This window comes from Mobula hypostoma, chromosome 14 (genome assembly GCF_963921235.1).
Source record: "Mobula hypostoma chromosome 14, sMobHyp1.1, whole genome shotgun sequence".
Lineage (NCBI taxonomy): Eukaryota > Metazoa > Chordata > Chondrichthyes > Myliobatiformes > Myliobatidae > Mobula > Mobula hypostoma.
In genome coordinates this window covers 46,499,293-46,521,037 of record NC_086110.1, presented here as the reverse complement: position 1 = coordinate 46,521,037, position 21,745 = coordinate 46,499,293, and the positions used below count along the sequence as shown (strand labels likewise).

Sequence of the window (21,745 nt, the reverse complement as noted above, 5' to 3'; positions counted from 1 at the left end):
CAAATAGTGGAAAAACACAGTAAGTATTTTGTGTAGTTTTCACTGTGGAAGGCACTAGCAGTATGCCTGAAATTTTAGAGTGTCAGGGAACAGAAGTGAGTGTAGTTGCTATTACTAAGGGAAGCTTGCTTGGGAACCTGAAAGGTCTGAAGGTAGATAAGTCATCTGGACCACCAGGACTACATCCAGTGCTCTAACAGAGGTAGCTGTGGAGGCAGTCGTAATGATCTTTCAAGAATCACTAGATTCTGGGTTCCAGGGGACTGGAAAATTGCAAATGTCACTCCACTCTTAAGGAAGGGACGGAGGCAGAAGAAAGGAAATTATAGGTCAATTAGCCTGACTTCAGTGGTTGGGAAGATGTTGAAGTCCGTTATTAAGGATCAGATTTCAAGGTGCTTGGAAGAACACGATGAAGTAGACTAAAGTCAGCATGGTTTCCTTTGGGGAAAATGTTGACTGACAAATCTGTTGGAATTGTTTGAGGAAATAACAGACTTGGATATTCAGAAGGCCTTTTGGCAAAGTGCCGCACATGAGGCTGCTTAACAAGTTAAGAGCCCATGGTATTTCAGGAGAGATACCAGCATGGATAGAAGATTGGCTGACCAGCGGGAGGCAAATTATGGGAATTAGGGGAGCCTATTCTGGTTGGCTATCAGTGACTCATGATGATTTGCAGGGGTCGGTATTGGGACCACTTCTTTTCACATTACATGTCAATAGTTTGGATGACAAAATTGATGGCTTTGTGGCCAAGTTTGCAGACAATATAAAGATAGGTGAGGGTCAGTTAATGCTGAGAAAGCAAGGAGTCTTCAGAAAGACATGGGAGGATCGGGAGAATGGGCAAAGAAGTGGCAGATGGAATATAGTTCAGAGAAGTGTATGGTCATGCACTTTGGTTGAGGAAGTAAAGGCATAGACTATTCTCTAAATGGGGAGGAAATTCAAAAATCAGAGGTGCAAAGGGACTTGGGAGTCCTTGTGCAGGCTTCCCTAAATATTAACTTGCAGATGAGTCAATAGTAAGGACAGTAAATGTAATGATAACAATAATTTTGAGGGGACCAGAATATAAGAGCAAAGGTATAATGCTGGGCTTCATAAGGCATTGGTCAGCCCATAGCTGGAGTGTTGTGAGCAGTTTTGGGTCCCTTATCTAAGAAAAGCTGTGTTGGCATTGGAGGGGGTCCAGGGTACGTTTGTGAGAATGATTCCAGGAATGAAAGGGTTAATGTGTGAGGAGTGGTTGATGCCTCTGGGCCTGTACTCACTGGAATTTAGAAGAATGAAGATGGGGTGGGGGGGGGGTAGTTCTTTGAAACCTATCGAATATTGAAAGGCCTAGATGGAATGTAGGTGGAGAGGATATTTCCTTTCCTAGGTGAGTCTCGGACCAGAGGGCACAGCCTCAGAGTAGAGTGACGTCCATTTCGAACAGAGTTGAGACGGAATTTCTTTAGCCAGAGGGTGGTGAATCTATGAAATTCATTGTCATGGACAGGTGGACAGGTATGGGGGGAGAGTTATTGAGTCTATTCAAAGCGGAGGTTGATAGGTTGCTGGGAATAAGGCAGGAGAATGGGGTTGAGTGGGATAATAAATCAGCTATGATAGAATGGCAGAGAAGACGCAATTGTCCAACTGGCCTAATTCTGCTCCTATGTCTTATGGGAAAACTAAACCATGCCGTGAACAAATCCTGCCCAACATCTCTAATATTGTCGGGCACCATGATTTACTGATGGCATTCTTCCCTCAGAAGGTTGTGGATTTAAATCCCAAACTGGGGATACCAGTATGGTATATTTCTACCTGTCTGGGACATTATTGCACCCCCCTTTACAGAGACAATGGTCACCTGTAAGTGTTCAGAGAGCTTCATATTCAGTTACTGAAGCTGTTATGCTGATAACAAATAGGACATTAAATAATGGCTGCTTGACTTATCCAGGTAACAAGTAAGAATACAATTACTGTGTGTGTCCTGAGGTAGAACATACAAGATTGAAGTGTACATGTGTCTGATTTTGGACCAATCAGATTTTTAGGTCATTGAGTCCTAAGTGACAGTGAATACCTTTAAAATGGAAATGCCTTAAGTAGGGCATTTTTTATACCATTCCTCAAAGTAATTTGGAGATAAAGTTTTACATGCAATCTGTGTTATTTTTAAAGTGTTTTTATGTTCTCCTTTTCCAGGTTTGGAGCATTACATTTCACAGCTGGTTAACCTTTGTACTTCTGATTTGGGCTTGCCTTATCTGGATTGTCCGTAGTCGACGACAGCTTGCCATGGTCTGTTCTCCATTCATTCTGCTCTATGGCATCATGCTCTGCAGCGTGCAGTATGTCTGGGGAATGGAGCTCACCGAAGAACTTCCAACCAAAATAGGATTTGTCGTTCTGACTCAGCTGGGTTTAGTCCACAAGGAGCATCACTGTCTGAGCCTCGGTGTGATGGTCAGTCTTTTCATTGCTCAGATAGATATGTTTACTGGAGGGGTGTCAGTTTGATGGCCTTTTACAGGCGACCCCTTGCCAGCCCATTCTTGAGCTGGCACGTTATCTCTGGTTAATGATGAGCGGTTAGAGACAAGGAATGTAAGTGAGCTTGCCAGCGGTGCCCACATCCTGTGGATGAATGAAATAATGAAAGGCGGTTGATTCACATGCAGCCTTTGGTGAACATACAGTTTCCTCATTAAACATAATTGTTGTTGTTGTGGACTCCTGGCGACCCTATGGATAGTGCAGTTGTCCATGGGGTTTTCGTGGCAAAATACAATGGCCAGACCTTTCTTCTGCACAGATACTGCTGCTGCCCAGGTTGGGTCTCAGCTGGATTCGAACTCTGGACCATCCGCCTCAAAGTCCAGTGCTGGTGCCACTACACCACCAGCCGACCCAAGCATTAATTAGGTCATAACAAACCACTAATGGTATCTTTCATGCTCATTGCCTCTGGGTGAGGTAGCCTGTCCGCGCACTCAGTCCTCATCTCACGCTCACACTGAGTCTTAGACTTCTTCCTCAATCTATCGCAATGCCTGTTTTCCCCGAACCTTTGCCTGCAATCATTCATCCTTTTGTGACCTTCAGGTCTGATTATTGCAGCACACTCCTGGGTAGGTTCTCAAACTCCAGTATTTGTGTGGTTCACCTCATCCAGAACATGGCTGCCTTCCCCCTTAATGCCACTTCCCTGACCTTTCAAGAACCCGCCCTGCCCTCCCAACACTTACGCTTTAAATTCTCAATCTTCTGTCCAATTTACTCATGTTATTACCCGCTCCCTGTCTTCATAATCTGCTCCAGTACCAGGAGGCTCTTTTCCCTGGATCCGGGCATCTGTGCCTCATCACATCCTTTCTGCCCACCATTGACAACTGTGCCTCCTGGTTAGTATGCATTGTACTCTTGAAGCCCGTCTCCTCATTCTTCACAACTTCATTTAAAACCAACCTTGTCAATGCTTGTCTTCTTTTCCTTATTTGCCTTGGTGTCTCAAGAGCTCCAAAATCTGACCCAAGTTAGCTTGGGCTAACAGTTAAGCCACTTTGCCTCTGAACAAACACAATCTTGCTCTCTTGACGGTTTTTTAGAACAAACCACTGAAGATAAACATAGAAACTAGAAAATAGGTGCAGGAGTAGGCCATTCGGCCCTTCCAGCCTGCACCGCCATTCAGTATGATCATGGCTGATCATCCAACTCAGAACCCTGTACCTGCCTTCTCTCCATACCCCCGATCCCTTTAGCCACAAGGGCCATCTAACTCCCTCTTAAATATAGCCAATGAACTGGCCTCCACTGTTTCCTGTGGCAGAGAATTCCACAGATTCACCACTCTCTGTGTGAAGAAGTTTTTCCTCATCTCGGTCCTAAAAGGCTCCCCCTTTATCCTCAAACTGTGACCTCTCGTTCTGAACTTCCCCAACATCGGGAACAATCTTCCTGCATCTAGCCTGTCCAATCCCTTTAGAATTTTATACGTTTCAATAAGATCATCCCTCAATCTTCTAAATTCCAGAGAGTATAAGCCTAGTCGATCCAGTCTTTCATCATATGAAAGTCCTGCCACCCCAGGAACCAATCTGGTGAACCTTCTTTGTACTCCCTCTATGGCAAGAATGTCTTTCCTCAAATTAGGGGACCAAAACTGCACACAATACTCCAGGTGTGGTTTCACCAAGCCCTTGTACAACTGCAGTAGTACCTCCCTGCTCCTGTACTCGAATCCTCTTGCTATGAATGCCAGCATACCATTTGCCTTTTTCACCACCTGCTGTACCTGCATGCCCACTTTCAATGACTGGTGTACAATGACACCCAGGTCTCGTTGCACCTCCCCTTTACCTAATTGGCTGCCGTTCAGATAATAATCTGTTTTCCTTTTCTTGCCACCAAAGTTGATAACCTCACATTTATCCACATTAATTTGCATCTGCCATGAATTTGCCCACTCACCTAACCTATCCAAGTCACCCTGCATCCTCTTAGCATCCTCCTCACAGCTAACACTGCCGCCCAGCTTTGTGTCATCCGCAAACTTGGAGATGCTGCATTTAATTCCCTCGTCTAAGTCATTAATATATATTCTAAACAACTGGGGTCCCAGCACTGAGCCTTGCGGTACCCCACTAGTCACTGCCTGCCATTCTGAAAAAGTCCTGTTTATTCCCACTCTTTGCTTCCTATCTGCCAACCAATTCTCTATCCACATCAATACCTTACCCCCAATACCGTATGCTTAAGTTTGCACACTAATCTCCTGTGTTGGACCTTGTCAAAAGCCTTTTGAAAATCCAAATATACCACATGCACTGGTTCTCCCCTATCCACTCTACTAATTACATCCTCAAAAATTTCTATGAGATCCGTCAGACATGATTTTCCTTTCACAAATCCATGCTGACTTTGTCCGATAATTTCACCGCTTTCCAAATGTGCTGTTATCACATCTTTGATAACTGACTCCAGCAGTTTCCCCACCACCGATGTCAGGCTTACCAGTCTATAATTCCCCGGTTTCTCTCTCCCTCCTTTTTTAAAAAGCGGGGTTACAGTAGCCACCCTCCAATCCTCAGGAACTAATCCAGAATCTAAAGAGTTTTGAAAAATTATCACTAATGCATCCACTATTTCTTGGGCTACTTCCTTAAGCACTCTGGGATGCAGACCATCTGGCCCTGGGGATTTATCTGCCTTTAATCCCTTCAGTTTACCCAACACCACTTCCCTACTAACATGTATTTCCCTCAGTTCCTCCATCTCACTGGACCCTCTGTCTCCTACTATTTCCGGAAGATTATTTATGTCCTCCTTAGTGAAGACAGAACCTAAGTAGTTATTCAATTGGTCTGCCATGTCCTTGTTCCCCATGATCAATTCACTTGTTTCTGACTGTAACGGACCTACATTTGTCTTAACCAATCTTTTTCTTTTCACATATTTATAAAAGCTTTTACAGTCAGTTTTTATGTTCCCTGCCAGCTTTCTCTCATAATCTTTTTTATCTTTTCTAATTAAGCCCTTTGTCCTCCTCTGCTGAACTCTGAATTTCTCCCAGTCCTCAGGTGAGCCACTTTTTCTGGCTAATTTGTATGTTTCTTCTTTGGAATTGATACTATCCCTAATTTCTCTTGTCAGCCACGGGTGCACTACCTTCCTTGATTTATTCTTTTGCCAAACTGGGATGAACAATTGTTGTAGTTCATCCATGAGATCTTTAAATGCTTGCCATTGCATATCCACCGTCAGCCCTTTAAGTACCATTTGCCAGTCTATCTTAGCTAATTCACGTCTCATACCTTCAAAGTTACCCTTCTTGAAGTTCAGAGCCTTTGTTTCTGAATTAACTATTTCACTCTCCATCTTAATGAAGAATTCCACTATATTATGGTCATTCTTACCCAAGGGGCCTCGCACGACAAGATTGCTAACTAACCCTTCCTCATTGCTCAATATCCAGTCTAGAATGGCCTGTTCTCTAGTTGGTTCCTCTATCAGAAAACAAATTTCAATTGTTGTCTTTTACAAAAATAATTTTGTTTGCTCTGTATGCATTTAAAAATGACTACGTCCTTTAGCTGAAGCTATGTATGCCAATGATTTCATCTCATTTTATCCTCAGCTATTGTACACACTCACATTTTGGCTCTTATTGCGCCAGTTTGTAAAAGAAAAATGCTTGAAGCGGAAAGAGGTCCCGCTGAAAGAAGTAACTGTTCCCGAGGCAGGTGAGTGATGGATATTTTTGCAATCAAATTGTAGATCTGGAAGAGATGTGGCTGCAATTCCTATCTGGCTGAAATAAGTTGCTGACCTTAGAGAAACTAGAATCCAGGGGCTGGGGCAAACGTTCAAAAAATAGAAGTTTGGAAAGCTTGAAAAGCTTGAGGACCTCGATAGGATCACTGTCACTAAAGAGATAGTGATAAGCAAACTAGAGGGCCTAAATCAGGGGTGTCAAACTACTGGCCCGCGAAGGGGTCCAATCTGACCCGCAGGATGATTTGAGGGAAAAAAAAAGTATATTCACGACCATTTAACCATATAACCATTTAACAATTACAGCACGGAAATAGGCCATCTCAGCCCTTCTAGTCCGTGCCAAACTCTTACTCTCACCTAGTCCCACTGACCTGCACTCAGCCCATAACCCTCCATTCCTTTCCTGTCCATATAGCTGTCCAATTTAACTTTAAATGACAACATCGATCCTGCCTCAACCACTTCTGCTGGAAGCTCGTTCCACACAGCTACCGCACTCTAAGTAAAGAAGTTCCCCCTCATGTTACCCCTAAACTTTTGCCCTTTAACTCTCAACTCATGTCCTCAGACAACAGACAATAGGTGCAGGATTAGGCCATTCGGCCCTTCGAGCCAGCACCACCATTCACTGTGGCTGATCATCCACCATCAGTACCCTTTCCCTGCCTTCTCCCCATATCCCTTGACTCCGCTATCTTTAAGAGCTCTATCTAACTCTTTCTTGAAAGAATCCAGAGAATTGGCCTCCACTGCCTTCTGAGGCAGAGCATTCTACAGAACCATAACCCTCTGTGTGAAAAAGTTTTTCCTCAACTCCGTTCTAAAAGATTTACCCCTTATTCTTAAACTGTGACCTCTGGTTCTGGACTCCCCCAACATCGGGAACATGTTTCCTGCCTCCAGCGTGTCCAATCCCTTAATAATCTTATGTTTCAATCAGATCCCCTCTCATCCTTCTAAATTCCAGTGTATACAAGCCCAGTCGCTCCAATCTTTCAACATATGACAGTCCCACCATCCCGGGAATTAACCTTGTGGACCTACGCTGCACTCTCTGAATAGCTAGAATGTCCTTCCTCAAATTTGGAGACGAAAACTGTACACAATACTCCAGGTGTGGTCTCACCAGGGCCCTGTACAACTGCTGAAGGACCTCTTTGCTCCTATGCTTAACTCCCCTTGTTATGAAGGCCAACATGCCATTAGCTTTCTTCACTGCCTGCTGTACTTGCATGCTTGCTTTCAGTGACTGATGAACAGGGACACCTAGATCTCGTTGTACTTCCCCTTTTCCTAACTTGACTCCATTTAGATAATAATCTGCCTTCCTGTTCTTACCACCAAAGTAGATAACCACACATTTATCCACATTAAACTGCATCTGCCATGCATCTGCCCACTCACCCAACCTGTCCAAGTCACCCTGCATTCTCATAATATCCTCCTCACATTTCACACTGCCACCCAGCTTTGTGTCATCTGCAAATTTGCTAATGTTACTTTTAATCCCTTCATCTAAATCATTAATGATTGAATTAATTGAATTCTTTGAATCTCCCCCACTCTCAATGGAAAAAGCCTATCCACGTCAACTCTATCACCCTCATAATTTTAAATACCTCTATCAAGTCCCCCCTCAACCTTCTACGTTCCAAAGAATAAAGATCCAATTTGTTCAACCTTTCTCTTTAACTTAGGTGATGAAACCCAGGTAACATTCTACTTCTCTGTACTCTCTCTATTTTGTTGACATCTTTCCTATAATTCGGTGACCAAAACTGTACACAATACTCCAAATTTGGCCTCACCAATGCCTTGTACAATTTCAACATTACATCCCAACTCATATACTCAATGCTCTGATTTATAAAGGCCAGCATACCAAAAGCTTTCTTCACCACCCTATCCACATGAGATTCCATCTTCAGGGAACTATGCACCATTACTCCTAGATCCCTCTGTTCCACTGCATTCTTCAGTGCCCTACCATTTACCATGTATGTCCTATTTTGATCAGTCCTACCAAAATGTAGCACCTCATATTTTTCAGCATTAAACTCCATCTGCCATCTTTCAGCCCACTTTTCTAACTGGCCTAAATCTCTCTGCAAGCTTTAAAAACCTGCTTCATTATCCACAACTCCACCTATCTTAGTATTATCTGCATACGTACTCATCAAATTTATTACCCCATCATCCAGATCATTAATGTATATGACAAACAACATTGGACCCAGTACAGATCCCTGAGGCACACCACTTGTCACCGGCCTCCAATCTGACAAACAGTTATCCACAACTACTCTCTGGCGTCTCCCATCCAGCCACTGCTGAATCCATTTTACTACTTCAATATTAATACCTAACAATTGAACCTTCCTAACTAACCTTCCGTGTGGAACCTTGTCAAAGGCCTTACTGAGGTCCTTATAGACAACATCCACCGCTTTACCCTTGTCAACTTTCCTAGTAACCTCTTCCAAAAATTCAGTAAGATTTGTCAAACATGACCTTCCACGCATAAATCCATGTTGACTGTTCCTAATTAGATCCTGTCTATCCAGATAATTATATATACCGTCTCTAAGAATACTTCCCATCAATTTACCCACCACTGACATCAAACTCACAGGCCGATAATTGCTAGGTTTACTCTTAGAACCCTTTTTAAAGAATGAAACAACATGAGCAATACACCAATCCTCCGGCACCATCCCCGTTTCTAATGACATCTGAAATATTTCTGTCAGAGCCCCTACTATTTCCACACTAACTTCCCTCAAGGTCCTGGGGAATATCCTGTCAGGACTCAGAGACTTATCCACTTTTATATTCCTTAAAAGCTCCAGTACTCCTTCTAATCATCATAGTTTCCATCACTTCCCTACCTGTTTCCTTTACCTTACACAATTCAATATCCTTCTCCTTAGTGAATACCGAAGAAAAGAAATTGTTCAGAATCTCTCCCATCTCTTTTGGCTCTACACATAGCTGTCCACTCTGATTCTCTAAGGGACCAATTTTATCCCTCACTATCCTTTTGCTATTAATATAACTGTAGAAACCCTTTGGATTTATTTACACCTTACTTGCCAAAGCAATCTCATATCTTCCATCCCTCCCCCTCCTGTCTTCTCCTAACATTTTGGATCTCCCCCTCCCCCTCCCACTTTCAAATCTCTTACTAGCTCTTCTTTCAGTTAGTCCTGACGAAGGGCCTTGGCCGGAAACGTCGACTGTACCTCTTCCTAGAGATGCTGCCTGGCCTGCTGTGTTCATCAGCAACTTTGATGTGTGTTGCTTGAATTTCCAGCATCTGCAGAATTCCCGGTGTTTGCGCTCATATCTTCTTTTAGCTTTTCTAATTTCTTTCTTAGGATTCTTTTTACATTCTTTATATTCCTCGAGCACCTCATTTACTCCATGCTGCCTATATTTACTGTAGATATCTCTCCTTTTCCAAACCAAGTTTCCAATATCCCTTGAAAACCATGGCTCTCTCAAACTTTTAACCTTTCCTTTCAACCTAACAGGAACATAAAGGCTCTGTACCCTCAAAATTTCACCTTTAAATGACCTCCATTTCTCTGTTACATTCTTCCCATAAAACAAATTGTCCCAATCCACTCCTTCTAAATCCTTTCTTATCTCCTCAAAGTTATCCTTTCTCCAATCAAAAATCGCAACCCTGGGTCCAGACCTATCCTTCTCCATAATTATATTGAAACTAAAACTTGCCCCTACACCTCCCCCCTCACTACCATTCAGGGCTCCAAACAGTCCTTCCAGGTGAGTCAACACTTCATCTGTGAGAGTGCGTTGGGGTCATATACTGTATCTGGTCCTCCCAGTGTGGCCTCCTGTATATTGGTGAGACTTGTCCTTACAAATTTGCTCCTCCAATTCTCACTCCCCATTAGGTGGTCTATAATACACCACTATAAGCGTTACTACACCTTTCCCATTCCTCAATTCCACCCAAATAGCTTCCCTAGACGAGCCCTCTAATCTAGCCTGCCAGAGCACTGCTGTAATATTTTCTCTGACAAGCAATGCAACACCTTCCCCTCTTGTCCCTCCAATTCTATCACACCTGAAGCAATTAAATCCAGAAATATTTAGTTGCCAATCACACCCCTCCTGTATCCATGTTTCACTAATAGCTACCATATCATACTTCCAGGTATTTATTATGTACCTGTACGGCAGCCACTCTCTCTCCCACCCCTGTCTGTGCCGCCTGCTGCACTGGCAGCTTGTTGTGTGTACTTAGAAAACAATCAGCGGCGGTTAACTGCCCACTGTACAGAAGCACCTACCACCCTGCACTGAAGACCACCAGGGCCCCACTTACGTCGTCAGACACAGTATAAACACACAGAGTACTCAGGTAAGTAACACCTGTAGCAAGGCTGAGACTGTTTGCTGCTGTGGTTCAAAATGCTTTCCTAGAGAAGAAAAGTTGACATCGAAGGTCAGATATTCAATGATAATTGGAAAGATCGTTTTTTTCTTCTGTGAGGTGAACGGCAAACCTGTGTGTCTGATATGCTCACAACAAGTGGCTGTGGCAAAAGAGTACAATATCAAACGACACTATGAGACATCACACAGAGAAAAATATGACAAGTACGCAGGATGACTCAGAACACAAAAGGTAAACGAGCTTGAAGCAGCTCTGAAATCAGTGTTCACCAAAAGTCAAGAAACTCATGATGGAGCTGTCAAGGCCAGTCATATTATTGCCAACAAAATAGCTGCTGTGTCAAAGCCATAGTCAGAGGGGGAATTCATCAAAGCATGGATGCTGACGGCGGCTGGGCTGGTGTGCCCTGAGAAGAGACAGGCTTTTGGTAATATCAGCTTGTCAAGAAATACTGTGGCAGAGAGAATCGGGGACCTTGCAGGAGATATGAACAGTCAACTAAAAGACAAAGTGAAGTCATTTGTTGCCTTCTCTATTGCAATTGATGAGAGCACCGACATGACTGATGTAGCTCAATTGGGAATATTTATTCGTGGTGTTGATGCGTCTTTGACCGTCACCGAGGAGTTTGTGGAGATGGTGCCCATGACAAACACCACAACAGCAAACGACGTTTTCTCCAGCCTCGTCAAGGCCTTGGACAGACTGGGGGTTGACTGGAGTCACGCTGTCGGCGTAGCAACAGATGGCGCACTGTCCATGGTCAGGAAAAAGGCAGGTGTTGTTGCGAAACTCAGAGAGAAAGTTCAGACAGAGAATCCGGAACAGCAATTCTGGAATTTTCATTGTATTACACACCGAGAGGCGTTATGTAGCAGGAGCCTGAAAATGGACAATGTTATGGATGTAGTAATCAAAATGGTTAATTTTATTAGAACCAAGGGGCTCAACCATCGGCAATTTGACACTCTTTTATCCGAAAGTAATATTGGACACGGCCTACCCTACCACACTGAGGTCCGCTGGTTGAGCAGAGGGATTGTGCTCAAACATTTTTTTCAATTACGTGCGGAAATTGGACTATTCATGAACGAGAAAGGGAAGCCAGTGGCAGAGTTGGATGACCCAGACTGGCTTCATGATCTTACATTTTTGATGGTTATAACAGAGCACTTAAATGTGCTTAATGTTTACATGCAAGGCCGCAACAAACTTGTTACGGAAGACTACGACAGCATTCGTGCCTTTCAAATTAAATTAGGCCTGTGGGAGATGCAACTGTCCCGGAGCAACCCAGCCCGTTTCCCCTCTTTGCAGTCTGTGCATGTCCCTCATGGGAATAATGACAACATGGACAGGGACAAGGATAAAATATCACGGCTGAAAAGTGAGTTTCAGAATCGTTTCCAAGTCTTCACTCAGCTCGAGAAGGAATTCTCACTATTTTGCTCGCCGTTTGCCGTCAACGCAGTGTCAGATGTGCTGGAGGAACTCCAAATGGAACTAATTGAAATTCAGTGAAACTCGGCTTTGAAATATAAATTTGAGACTGTGGGTCTGGACTCACTCTATCAATACCTGGGACCGATGTACCCCAAGATGACAGACTTTGCCTCAAAGATCCTTTGCACATTCGGGACAACATATCTCTGTGAGCAGGCGTTCTCCATAATGAACATTAACAAATGCAAACTGCACTCACAGCTGACACACAGACATCTAAATGACATTATGAAAATCACAACTGCCCAGAAACTGGTCCCTGATGTTGACAGGCTGGTTAAAGCCAAGAGATGTCAGGTATCTGGAAGCAGCAAGTGAAAAATGAGTGACACTGTTCGATGCACTGTGACATGTAAGCAAAATGCACTTTGAAATATTGAGTGTCATAATATTGTAATTCATTCATTTTCTGACTATTCTATTATTGTAAGTGTGATCACTTCAATAAAAATTAGAGGCTGACTGCGTTCACTGTCTGAGTTTGATTGCTGGAAGCAGGCTAATAAAAATTAGGTGCAGTCGTGTAGCCTACATTCACAATTTGTTTCGTTAGGTCTACATTTGTGTCTGCTAATGTTCGATTTCAAATGGTTTATTAATGGAAAGGGTGTGGCTCCCAAAACAATCTTAGCCAAAATAGCATCTTTTTTTCTCTCTCTCTCATCACAACTTCCTTGTAGTCTACGACTGTAAGTTAATACCAATCATAAAAATAATGCTTGCTAGGCAATCTCCTTCATAAGAAATGAAATTCATAAAGTGAATCACTTTGTAGTTATAGCAGAGACTGAGACACATGAGAGCAGGTTGAAAAAATGAAGGCAACGAAAGCTGTGGGAGCACGCGTGCACACAACTGATCCGGCCCGCATGAAGTCGCATTTTGTCCAATCCGGTCCATGACCTGAAATGAGTTTGACACCCCTGGCCTAAAGGTAGATAAGTCCCCTGGTCCTGATGGGATACATCCCAGGGTGCTGAGGGAATTGGCGAAGATTATCGTAGATGCATTGGTAATTATTTACCAAAATTCTCTAGACTCTGGGCAGGTCTCGACGGATTGGAAGACAGAAAATGTCACACCACTTTTTAAAAAAGGATGTAGGCAAAAGACAGGCAACTATAGGCCAGTTAACTTAACATCTGTAGTCAGGAAAATGCTTAAATCTGTCATTAAGGAAGAAATAGCAAAACATTTAAAAAGGAGTGGTTCCATTAGACGGACGCAGCATGGATTCAGAAAGGACAGGTCCTGTTTGACAAACTTACTGGAGTTCTTTGAGGACATAGTGAGTGCAGTGGATAGAGGGGACCAGATGGATGTCGTAAACTTGGATTTCCAGAAGACGTTCGATAAGGTGCTGCACAAGAGACTTATAAATAAGATACGGATGCATGGAGTCAGAGGAAGTGTATTGGCATGGATAGTGGATTGGTTAATTAATAGAAGGCAGAGAGTTGGTATAAATGGGTGTTTCTCTGGTCGGCAGTCAGTGGTGAGTGGAGTGCCGCAGGGGTCGGTGCTGGGCCTGCAGCTGTTTACCATTTACAATGATGATACCATTTACAATGATGATTTGGAAGAGGGTACTGAGTGTAGCATAGCAAAATTTGCTGATGACACTAAACTGAGTGGAAAAGCAAATTGTACAGAGGATGTGGAGAGTCTACAGAGGGATATAGATAGGTTAAGTGAGTGGACCAAGGTCTGGCAGATAGAATGCAACATTGGTAAATGTGAGATCATCCACTTTAGAAAGAATAATAGAAGAGCAGATTATTATTTAAATGGTGAAATATTGCAGCATGCTGTTGTGCAGAGGGACTTGGGAGTGCTTGTGCATGAATCACAAAAGCTTGGCTTGCAGGTACAACAGGTTATTAAGAAGGCAAACGGAATGTTGGCCTTCATTGCTGAAGGGATTGAATTCAAGAGCAGGGAGGTCATGCTGCAACTATACAGGGTACTGGTGAGGCCGCACCTGGAGTACTGTGTGCAGTTCTGGTCTCCATACTTGAGGAAGGATATACTGGCTTTGGAGGCAGTGCAGAGGAGGTTCACCAGGTTGAGTCCAGAGATGAAGGGGTTAACTTATGAGGAGAGATTGAGTCGCCTGGGACTAAACTCTCTGGAATTCAGAAGAATGAGAGGGGATATTATCGAAACATACAAAATTTTGAAATGGATATATAAGACAGAAGTAGGAAAGTTGTTTCCATTGGTAGGTGAGACTAGAACTAGGGGACATTGCTTCAAGATTTAGGAGAGAAGATTTAGGATGGAGATGAGGAGAAACTGTTTTTCCCAGAGAGTGGTGAATCTGGAATTCTCTGCCCAGGGAAGCAGTTGAGGCTCCTTCACTAAATATATTTAAGAAACAGTTAGATAGGTTTTTACATAGTAAGGGAATTAAGGGTTATGGGGAATAGGCAGGTAGATGGAGCTGAATTTATGGACAGATCAGCCATGATCTTATTGAATGGCAGGGCAGGCTCGATGGGCCGGATGGCCTACTCCTGCTCCTATTTCTTACGTTTCTTATGAATCCATCGAAGAATCCAAGGAGTTAAAATTCCATTAAATACTGTAAATTAGTAAAGCTGGAATAGTTAAATTCTTTGTTCCTTCAGAGAAGGAAATTTGCTATCCATCCTTGACTTGTTTGGCCTTTCTGTAGTTCCAGCCTCACAGCGACAAGGTCAACTCTTCACTACCTCCGAGACAGGCCAGGTTTGAAGTGCAGTAAATTCAGCTAATTTCTTTTAGGAAAGTTAATTGCTAAATGATCCAAAGTTAGAAGAGGAAATATAAATGCATATATTATAGGCTACCATGGAACATAATGTCAAAGATTCTGATGTACCTTTCAGTTACAGATATTGGGAGTCGCCAGTGAGTTAGGTAAATAATAGCTTCTAGCACCAGGAGTCAAGTGAACCTAATCTATCTCACATGGTCACATTGAGAGAGATGTTATGTAGCTCTGATGCTTGAATAGGAATGTGACTGTGTTCACACAGACTGACATCTGCTATAATTAATACATTTCTTTTTGTCCAAACTGTAAATTTTTTATGCAGCATGGTATGATCAGAAAAGAGAGAACATGGTTCAACAAACAAAATCCCTCCTCTCAGTGAAAGGTAGATTTGGAGAAGAGTTTGACCATTGGCGTTAGAATTTGACTGCATTCTAACTTATGTATTCTAAAGGAAAGTTTCACTTTTTTTCCAGTTAAAATCTGACACGCAGAAGCATTGATTTTTGCAGTTTTTACATGTCTATTGTATATCTTTATTCTTGTTACAGACCGGGAGAAAAATGACGTTTTGAAAGCACTTGGGGAACTAATTATGAGTTTCTATGCCAAGTACTGGATTTACATTTGTGGAGGGATGTTCTTCGTTGTCAGTTTCACTGGAAGAATAGTCGTCTATAAAATTGTTTATATGTTCCTCTTCCTCCTTTGCCTTTCATTCTATCAGGTGAGAAACCAGTAAAACTAATCAACAACAAGAACAGACTATACCCTATTAGAAATCATTTTTAGTAATGAGAGCTATTTAAAAGTATACTTAGTTATGAATATATATATATAAGGCTTGATTAATTGTGTGTCTTGGTAGGCAGGTTCAGATGAAGTCTGATGTGCTTGCTTCTGATTGGATTGGGTCTGAGAGGAGATTAAATGGGATAACTCTGTGATCTGTTCATTTAAAACCACTGCTGTAAAAATCCTGCCTCGTTCTCCAGAGTCATATATGGAAGAAAATCTGCCATCCTTACCTGCTATGACCTAGGTGTGACTCCAAGTGCATCAGTGTGGCTTCTGATGTGGAGTGGCAACCACTCGGGTTAAAGGACAATTAATGATGAACAGTAAATCCTGACTTTGTCAGTGGCTACAAATCCCTCGGGGGAAAGAAGTGTTGTAATAACGTACTATTTCAGGCTGTTCCTCTACTTTCTCATGCTGCCTTTTGCTAATGTTTTATTCTTGTTGTTCACTTTGCTAGGCCTGTTACTTCCTGTGGCGCAAGTTGCTGAGGCTGTTCTTGTGGCTGGTTGTTGCCTACACAATGCTGGTTCTCATTTCAGTTTACACTTTTCAGTTTGATGACTTTCCTCATTACTGGATGAACTTTACTGGATTTACAGAGAAACAGTATGTGCCATTTTAATTCTGGCAAAATTAATCTGTATTATGATTGGATTTGCTGTTGAACTAATACATGTTAGAAATATTGAAACATTAGTGAACTTGGTTTTCTGTGAGCTGTTGGCACACAGTGAGAAAAGTTAATAGATTATAAGGGATTCCCGATGAAAGGTCTTGTACTGAAACGTCAATTGTTTATTCCTATCCATGGGTGCTGCCTGACTTGCTGAGTTCCTCCAGCATTTTATTTGTGTTATTAAAAAATGTATTTTTTTTTAAAGTTTATTTGAACTGTATTTCATGTCCTCTGTCACTGCAATTTTATTTAAAAAAAGAGATTCTCAATAGCATATGAAAACTTGGCCAGTGTTTTCCTAAACAAAACCCAAAAGGTTAAGTGTTGATCCTTTCTGAATAAGGTGCTTAGAAAAGCGAATGGCATAAGAGTGGAGTTATTCATGGGACCCAGCACAGGGCCATTCGGTTCACCATGTCTGTGCAAGCCCTTTGACAGTTTGTCTTCCTCTTTTGAAGCTGAGAAAGGAATTACAGCAACCTTTTAAACTTAAACTTAAACTTAAACTTAAAAAACACTTCCATCACATGCAGTTTAAAACAAAATTGATCTGTATTTTAAAATATGGAATTTAAAAATTGTCACTAGAGTTAGGATATTAGTTGAATTACTGAACTTGTAATCTGGAGGCATGATTTAACTGCAACATCAATAAAATTTAAATTCATCCAAAACGAAAACCTAGCATCAGTAACAGACCAGAAAACTAACATTTTTTGGGGGAAGGAAATCTATTGACCCTATTTTGCTTGGTTTATGACCCTAAGCAATGCTGTTGACTGTAAAATACTGTAGAGATGCACAGTGGCTGTGCCTCCACACAGGGAAGTGCCCACATTCTTTGATTGAGAGAAGAAATTAAGGGTGTTGTATACCACTTTCCTAATTGGAATCTGGAGCCCTCCGGTCCATATGCTGTCAAGCCTGTGACGGGCTGAGTAATTTCATACCTAAGACAAGCAGAAAGCAGTGCGTCAAGAAACTGTTGCTAATTCGTCAGCCAGCTGATTTTATTCCTTAATGCAGATCGAGATTTTGGTGTTAGTGTCCAAAACCCCTCCGGTGACAACAGAATGAGCAGCTTTGGATGCAGGAGCATTGGAAAGAGTGCTGGTGATCTAGGGAGGGCAGTTTAATCATGTCCAGTGGTTTAGATGCAATAGCCACTAAGCCTTGAATCTTCTTAAAGTCCTGATGTTTTTTTTTGTGTGGTAAATGTAATAGATAAAAGGCTTCTATTTATGTCAGAAAACAAGATGGATAGAGAAGGCATTTTGTCATTGAGGAACTTTTCAATGTATTTAGTCTGTATAAATGTTTTTCTTTTGATGATCTAGGTTAGGGGATATTGGACTGGAGAAATTCGGAGTCACTGAGCTCTTCTCCAGCATCCTGATCCCTGCCTTTTTCCTGCTGTCCTGTATTCTACACCTGCACTACTTCCATCGCCATTTCATGCAGATAACTGACCTGGAGCACATCCCCACTAAAGGAAAAGGCCCATTGCACCGGTAGGATTTGTATGCATCTGATTTGATCATCCAAAAACAATTAATGCAGATCGTAAGTGAATAAACTTGTCTAAGAATGCTTCATCATTAACGCCAACAAGAGATAACGCTCTTCAGATCTGGCGGACTCTGCTTCATTGACTATAAAGTGAAGCACAGACTAATTTTAGGTTCATTTGTCTCCACACCTCTAGTTCCTGCCTTAGTGTTAGAAGTGTGTTCCTACAAACCTGTGCAGTACAGCTGGGCTTTCAAACCCAGGAACCTGTGTATTCCTCTGGAGTTACAATCAAACTTTGTTTCAAGGGGTCAATTAACTTCTTAACATGATGGTGAAACCTGTCTGTGGCTTTCTGGGAGTTTACATTTAATCTGAGATGTACTCAAGTAGTGTAATCAGTGAGTGTTTGACGTTACGTTGTGCGGGAAAATGACAGTTTGGAGAATATAACTGCCTTCCTGCACATCTTCCGCCAAAAAATAAATGATAAAATCAGCCCTGATATTGTACCCTTAAGCCAGTATTAAGAGCATTGACAGATAGGTTAGCCATGTGTGGGTAGGTTAGCCACATGCATCACATCCACAGATTTTTCTTTCCCATGCAATTACACAATTTCCCACCACTGCCTGTAAGGACTTCGTACCTTCTCCCCGTGACTGCGTGGGTTTCCTCCGGGTGCTTTGGTTTGCTCCCACAGTCAAAAGTCGCACCAGATGGTAGGTGAATTGGTCATTGTAAATTGTCCTGTGATTAGGCTTGGGTTAAATCGGGCTTTGTTGGGTGGTGTGGCTCGAAGGGTCGGAAAGGCCTATTCCAAGTTGTATCTCAACAAATAAATCTAGCAACACTTACCCATTCCCATTGTCTGTTTTCTTTCACATACAGGCTAAAGGAAAATTTAGCAGCACGTTCTGATGAGTAAGTTCCATTATTCTATTTTTTAAATCAATTTTGCCTCAATGCTATTTATTTTGTGTAATATTTTCAGTTTGGCAGTTAGTCTGTCATTCCACGTGTATCACAGGAGTGGGTATGTAATCTTCTGATGGTTACAGGTGATCTGTCTTCTGTTTTCAGTTGCACCAAGCTGTATAACGGCTCAGAGTTGCTCCATTTTGTTATTGTTCTTTCTTCCAATTTTTGTACGAAATGCAGCTGTGATCTGCCAACAGATGCTAACCCGAAACTTTCATAATATGGCCAGCCCACTGTGGCAACTTCTAATAGTATTTTTAAGAGTTATTATTTTATGCGGTTGCATTGAATTGCAGAGCTGTCTGGTTTGGTAAAACTGCACTTGCTACGTGGAAATGTTATTTCTGCAACACAGGGCTAGCTGGTTTCCTCTTCCTCTCTTCCACTCTGAGTAATTGTTCCTTCTCATTGGTCTTATGAGCCACTCATTACAAAACTTTGGAGGTATGATTAATGTGTTAAGTGATATTTGTGTCTTTTTTTGAATTACGGAAAAAATTAACTTAAGGACATGTAAAAATGGAACCCATTTATTATCCAGTGCCAACCTGTACTCCAATTGACTCTGGAAGCTCAGCATTAATATACATCAAAGATTGATCGAATTTTGGAGCATTGAGGGACTCAAGGGATATAGGAACAATCCTTTTGAGGAGATCTCATCGAAACTCGCCAATCTCCTAAAGCCTAGAGAATACAGGTCCAATCTACACCATCTGTCCTCATACAGCAAATCATTTATAGTGATTCAGTATAGTGAATCTTTGCTGTGCTCTCTCTATGGTAAATATACCCTTTCTTAAAAAGGGGAGCAAAATTCTCACACAGCACTTCAGGTAAAGACTCACTGAAGAGTTGTACTCTGCAGCATAATTTCCTTACTCCTGTAATCAAGTGATATTGGAGTATAATAAATAATAATGAATATTAAAGGTTAACATGTCATTTCCTCTGCTAATCACTTGCTTCACTTGCATGTTGACTTTTGGAAGTCTTGAAGAAAGGTCCTGGCCGGAAAGATCGACTGTTTATTCATTCCCATAGATACCACCTGACCTGCTGAGTTCCTCCACCATTTCGTGTGTGTTGCTTCTCCCCTTTGAATGTCAGCACCAGCTAATCTCTCCCCATTTAACAAAATATTCTGCTTCTCTTTTTTTGTTATTGAATGAAAGGCATTAAATGTCAAGGTCAACAATATTTTGGTCTATTGTATCTGCCACTTAATATCATCATGACTAAACTTATATCTCAGCAATTCTTCCCTGCATTCACCATAGTTCCTTTGAGTCCTTGTAGTTTAGGGATTTCTGAAATCCGAGTGGATTGAGTCACACGTGAAGGATTACAATTTTGTTTCATCCTCTGCCATAAATAAATCAATAATAATGCTCAATAGGGCAGTCATATAAAATAATCCCAACTTTTAATCATATACATTCCTCTGTGCCATTTCTGTAGTTTTTCTCTGGCACTGAGGATGAAGGTTTTTATAAAAAGAAAACAATCTTGAGGGTGAACGTGGATTAGGATGTCTCCTTCCCTCTTTGCGGATCATTAATATACTGCAGAAGGTTTGATATATACAACAGAATGAGGGAGGTAAATGGCAAGCCTTTAATTAGTACAAATATGGTCATCTTACTTTGACATCATCTGTTCATATACGCACGATGTTTGTGGGGAGAAAAGAAGACTATCTGGTGGATTAATTTGTTTGTGCAGTAACAAATGTCAAAATGAAAGGATATAACTCCAAGTCAGATATATTTCAATGTAATTTTGTCCTTTGTCCACTTGCAACACAGAGCAGCTGCTACCGAACTCCTTAAGAATGGGGCAGCCGAAGGCACAGACCGTGAGAAGGATGATCACCCGCCAGCGGAAGGGAGCAAGCTTGAAGGGGAAAGTACGTTTTTATATTTGCACCAATTTTCCACTCCTGTTTGAATCCCCTTTCAAATTTAATCATTGGATCTCCTGTGGTGAAATGAGTCAGCAACTGGCTGAAGAACAAAAATCTGCTATTTGACTTTTAAAAGAATTAAATGATTTGACTGCCTTGTCACAATCTGAAAAATTATCTTGCATGCTCAGCATTAGAAAGCTAAATGGCAAATGTACTCATGTGGGTGAGTTATAGTTACTTGTGGTTTTAACATGAGGCAGTGGTCATCCCCTCCGGTTGGTTGGTGGACAGGAAAGAAATAAATACTGGAATTAACTTGGCAAGTCTTCACATTCCTGTTAGCTCTATGTTCCCACACCTGTTTCATGTTAGACAGGAGCATATCTCTAAAATATTGCATTCATTTATGTACAAATTAATGTTTGTATGAGATTGGATTTGGAGTTAATTGTGGAATGCTTCAAGATTCAGTGTCCATGACTTATGCTTGTTTTTAAGTATGTGAGAAGCTGAATTAATAGTTTGATGTTGCAGTAACTTATCTTTTATTGCTCATGCTGTAGTTTTGATATCAATTGATATGAATTAATAGTTTGATGTTGCAGTAATTTATCTTTTATTGCTCATGCTGTAGTTTTGATATCAAGGTGGCCTGCCAAACATTTTCTCATTCCTTTGTTGCAGTTGTTTGCAATAAGTGGGGCTTAGTGATTGACCGCCTCCTTGTACTTTTCCTGAGATTCTCCAAGATCCTGAATTGCATCCAAGTGATAATTTGGAGGCTCCTTGAATTGCACGTGATGAAATTTGTGGCCCTGTTCAGTGTGTGGGTCGCATTGAGAGAGGTAAGAATCTCTGAGTAATTTGTCAGATTGAGAATTAAGTCACATCAGTAAACTTTGT

At 41.7% G+C, this 21,745-nt stretch overlaps 1 protein-coding gene across 5 annotated transcripts in view; it reads left to right on the top strand.

Moving 5' to 3' along the window:
• piezo1 (piezo type mechanosensitive ion channel component 1 (Er blood group)) overlaps positions 1-21,745 on the top strand; it is a 312,347-nt gene that overhangs the window by 209,627 nt on the left and 80,975 nt on the right. For all 5 annotated transcript variants that reach the window (XM_063067069.1, XM_063067071.1, XM_063067068.1 and 2 more), the window contains exons 12-19: positions 2,206-2,466; positions 6,140-6,245; positions 15,518-15,693; positions 16,225-16,373; positions 17,781-17,954; positions 18,844-18,876; positions 20,742-20,842; positions 21,527-21,687. In XM_063067069.1, coding sequence (XP_062923139.1) covers positions 2,206-2,466; positions 6,140-6,245; positions 15,518-15,693; positions 16,225-16,373; positions 17,781-17,954; positions 18,844-18,876; positions 20,742-20,842; positions 21,527-21,687 — 1,161 coding nt within the window. The remainder of the gene's footprint in view (positions 1-2,205; positions 2,467-6,139; positions 6,246-15,517; positions 15,694-16,224; positions 16,374-17,780; positions 17,955-18,843; positions 18,877-20,741; positions 20,843-21,526; positions 21,688-21,745) is intronic.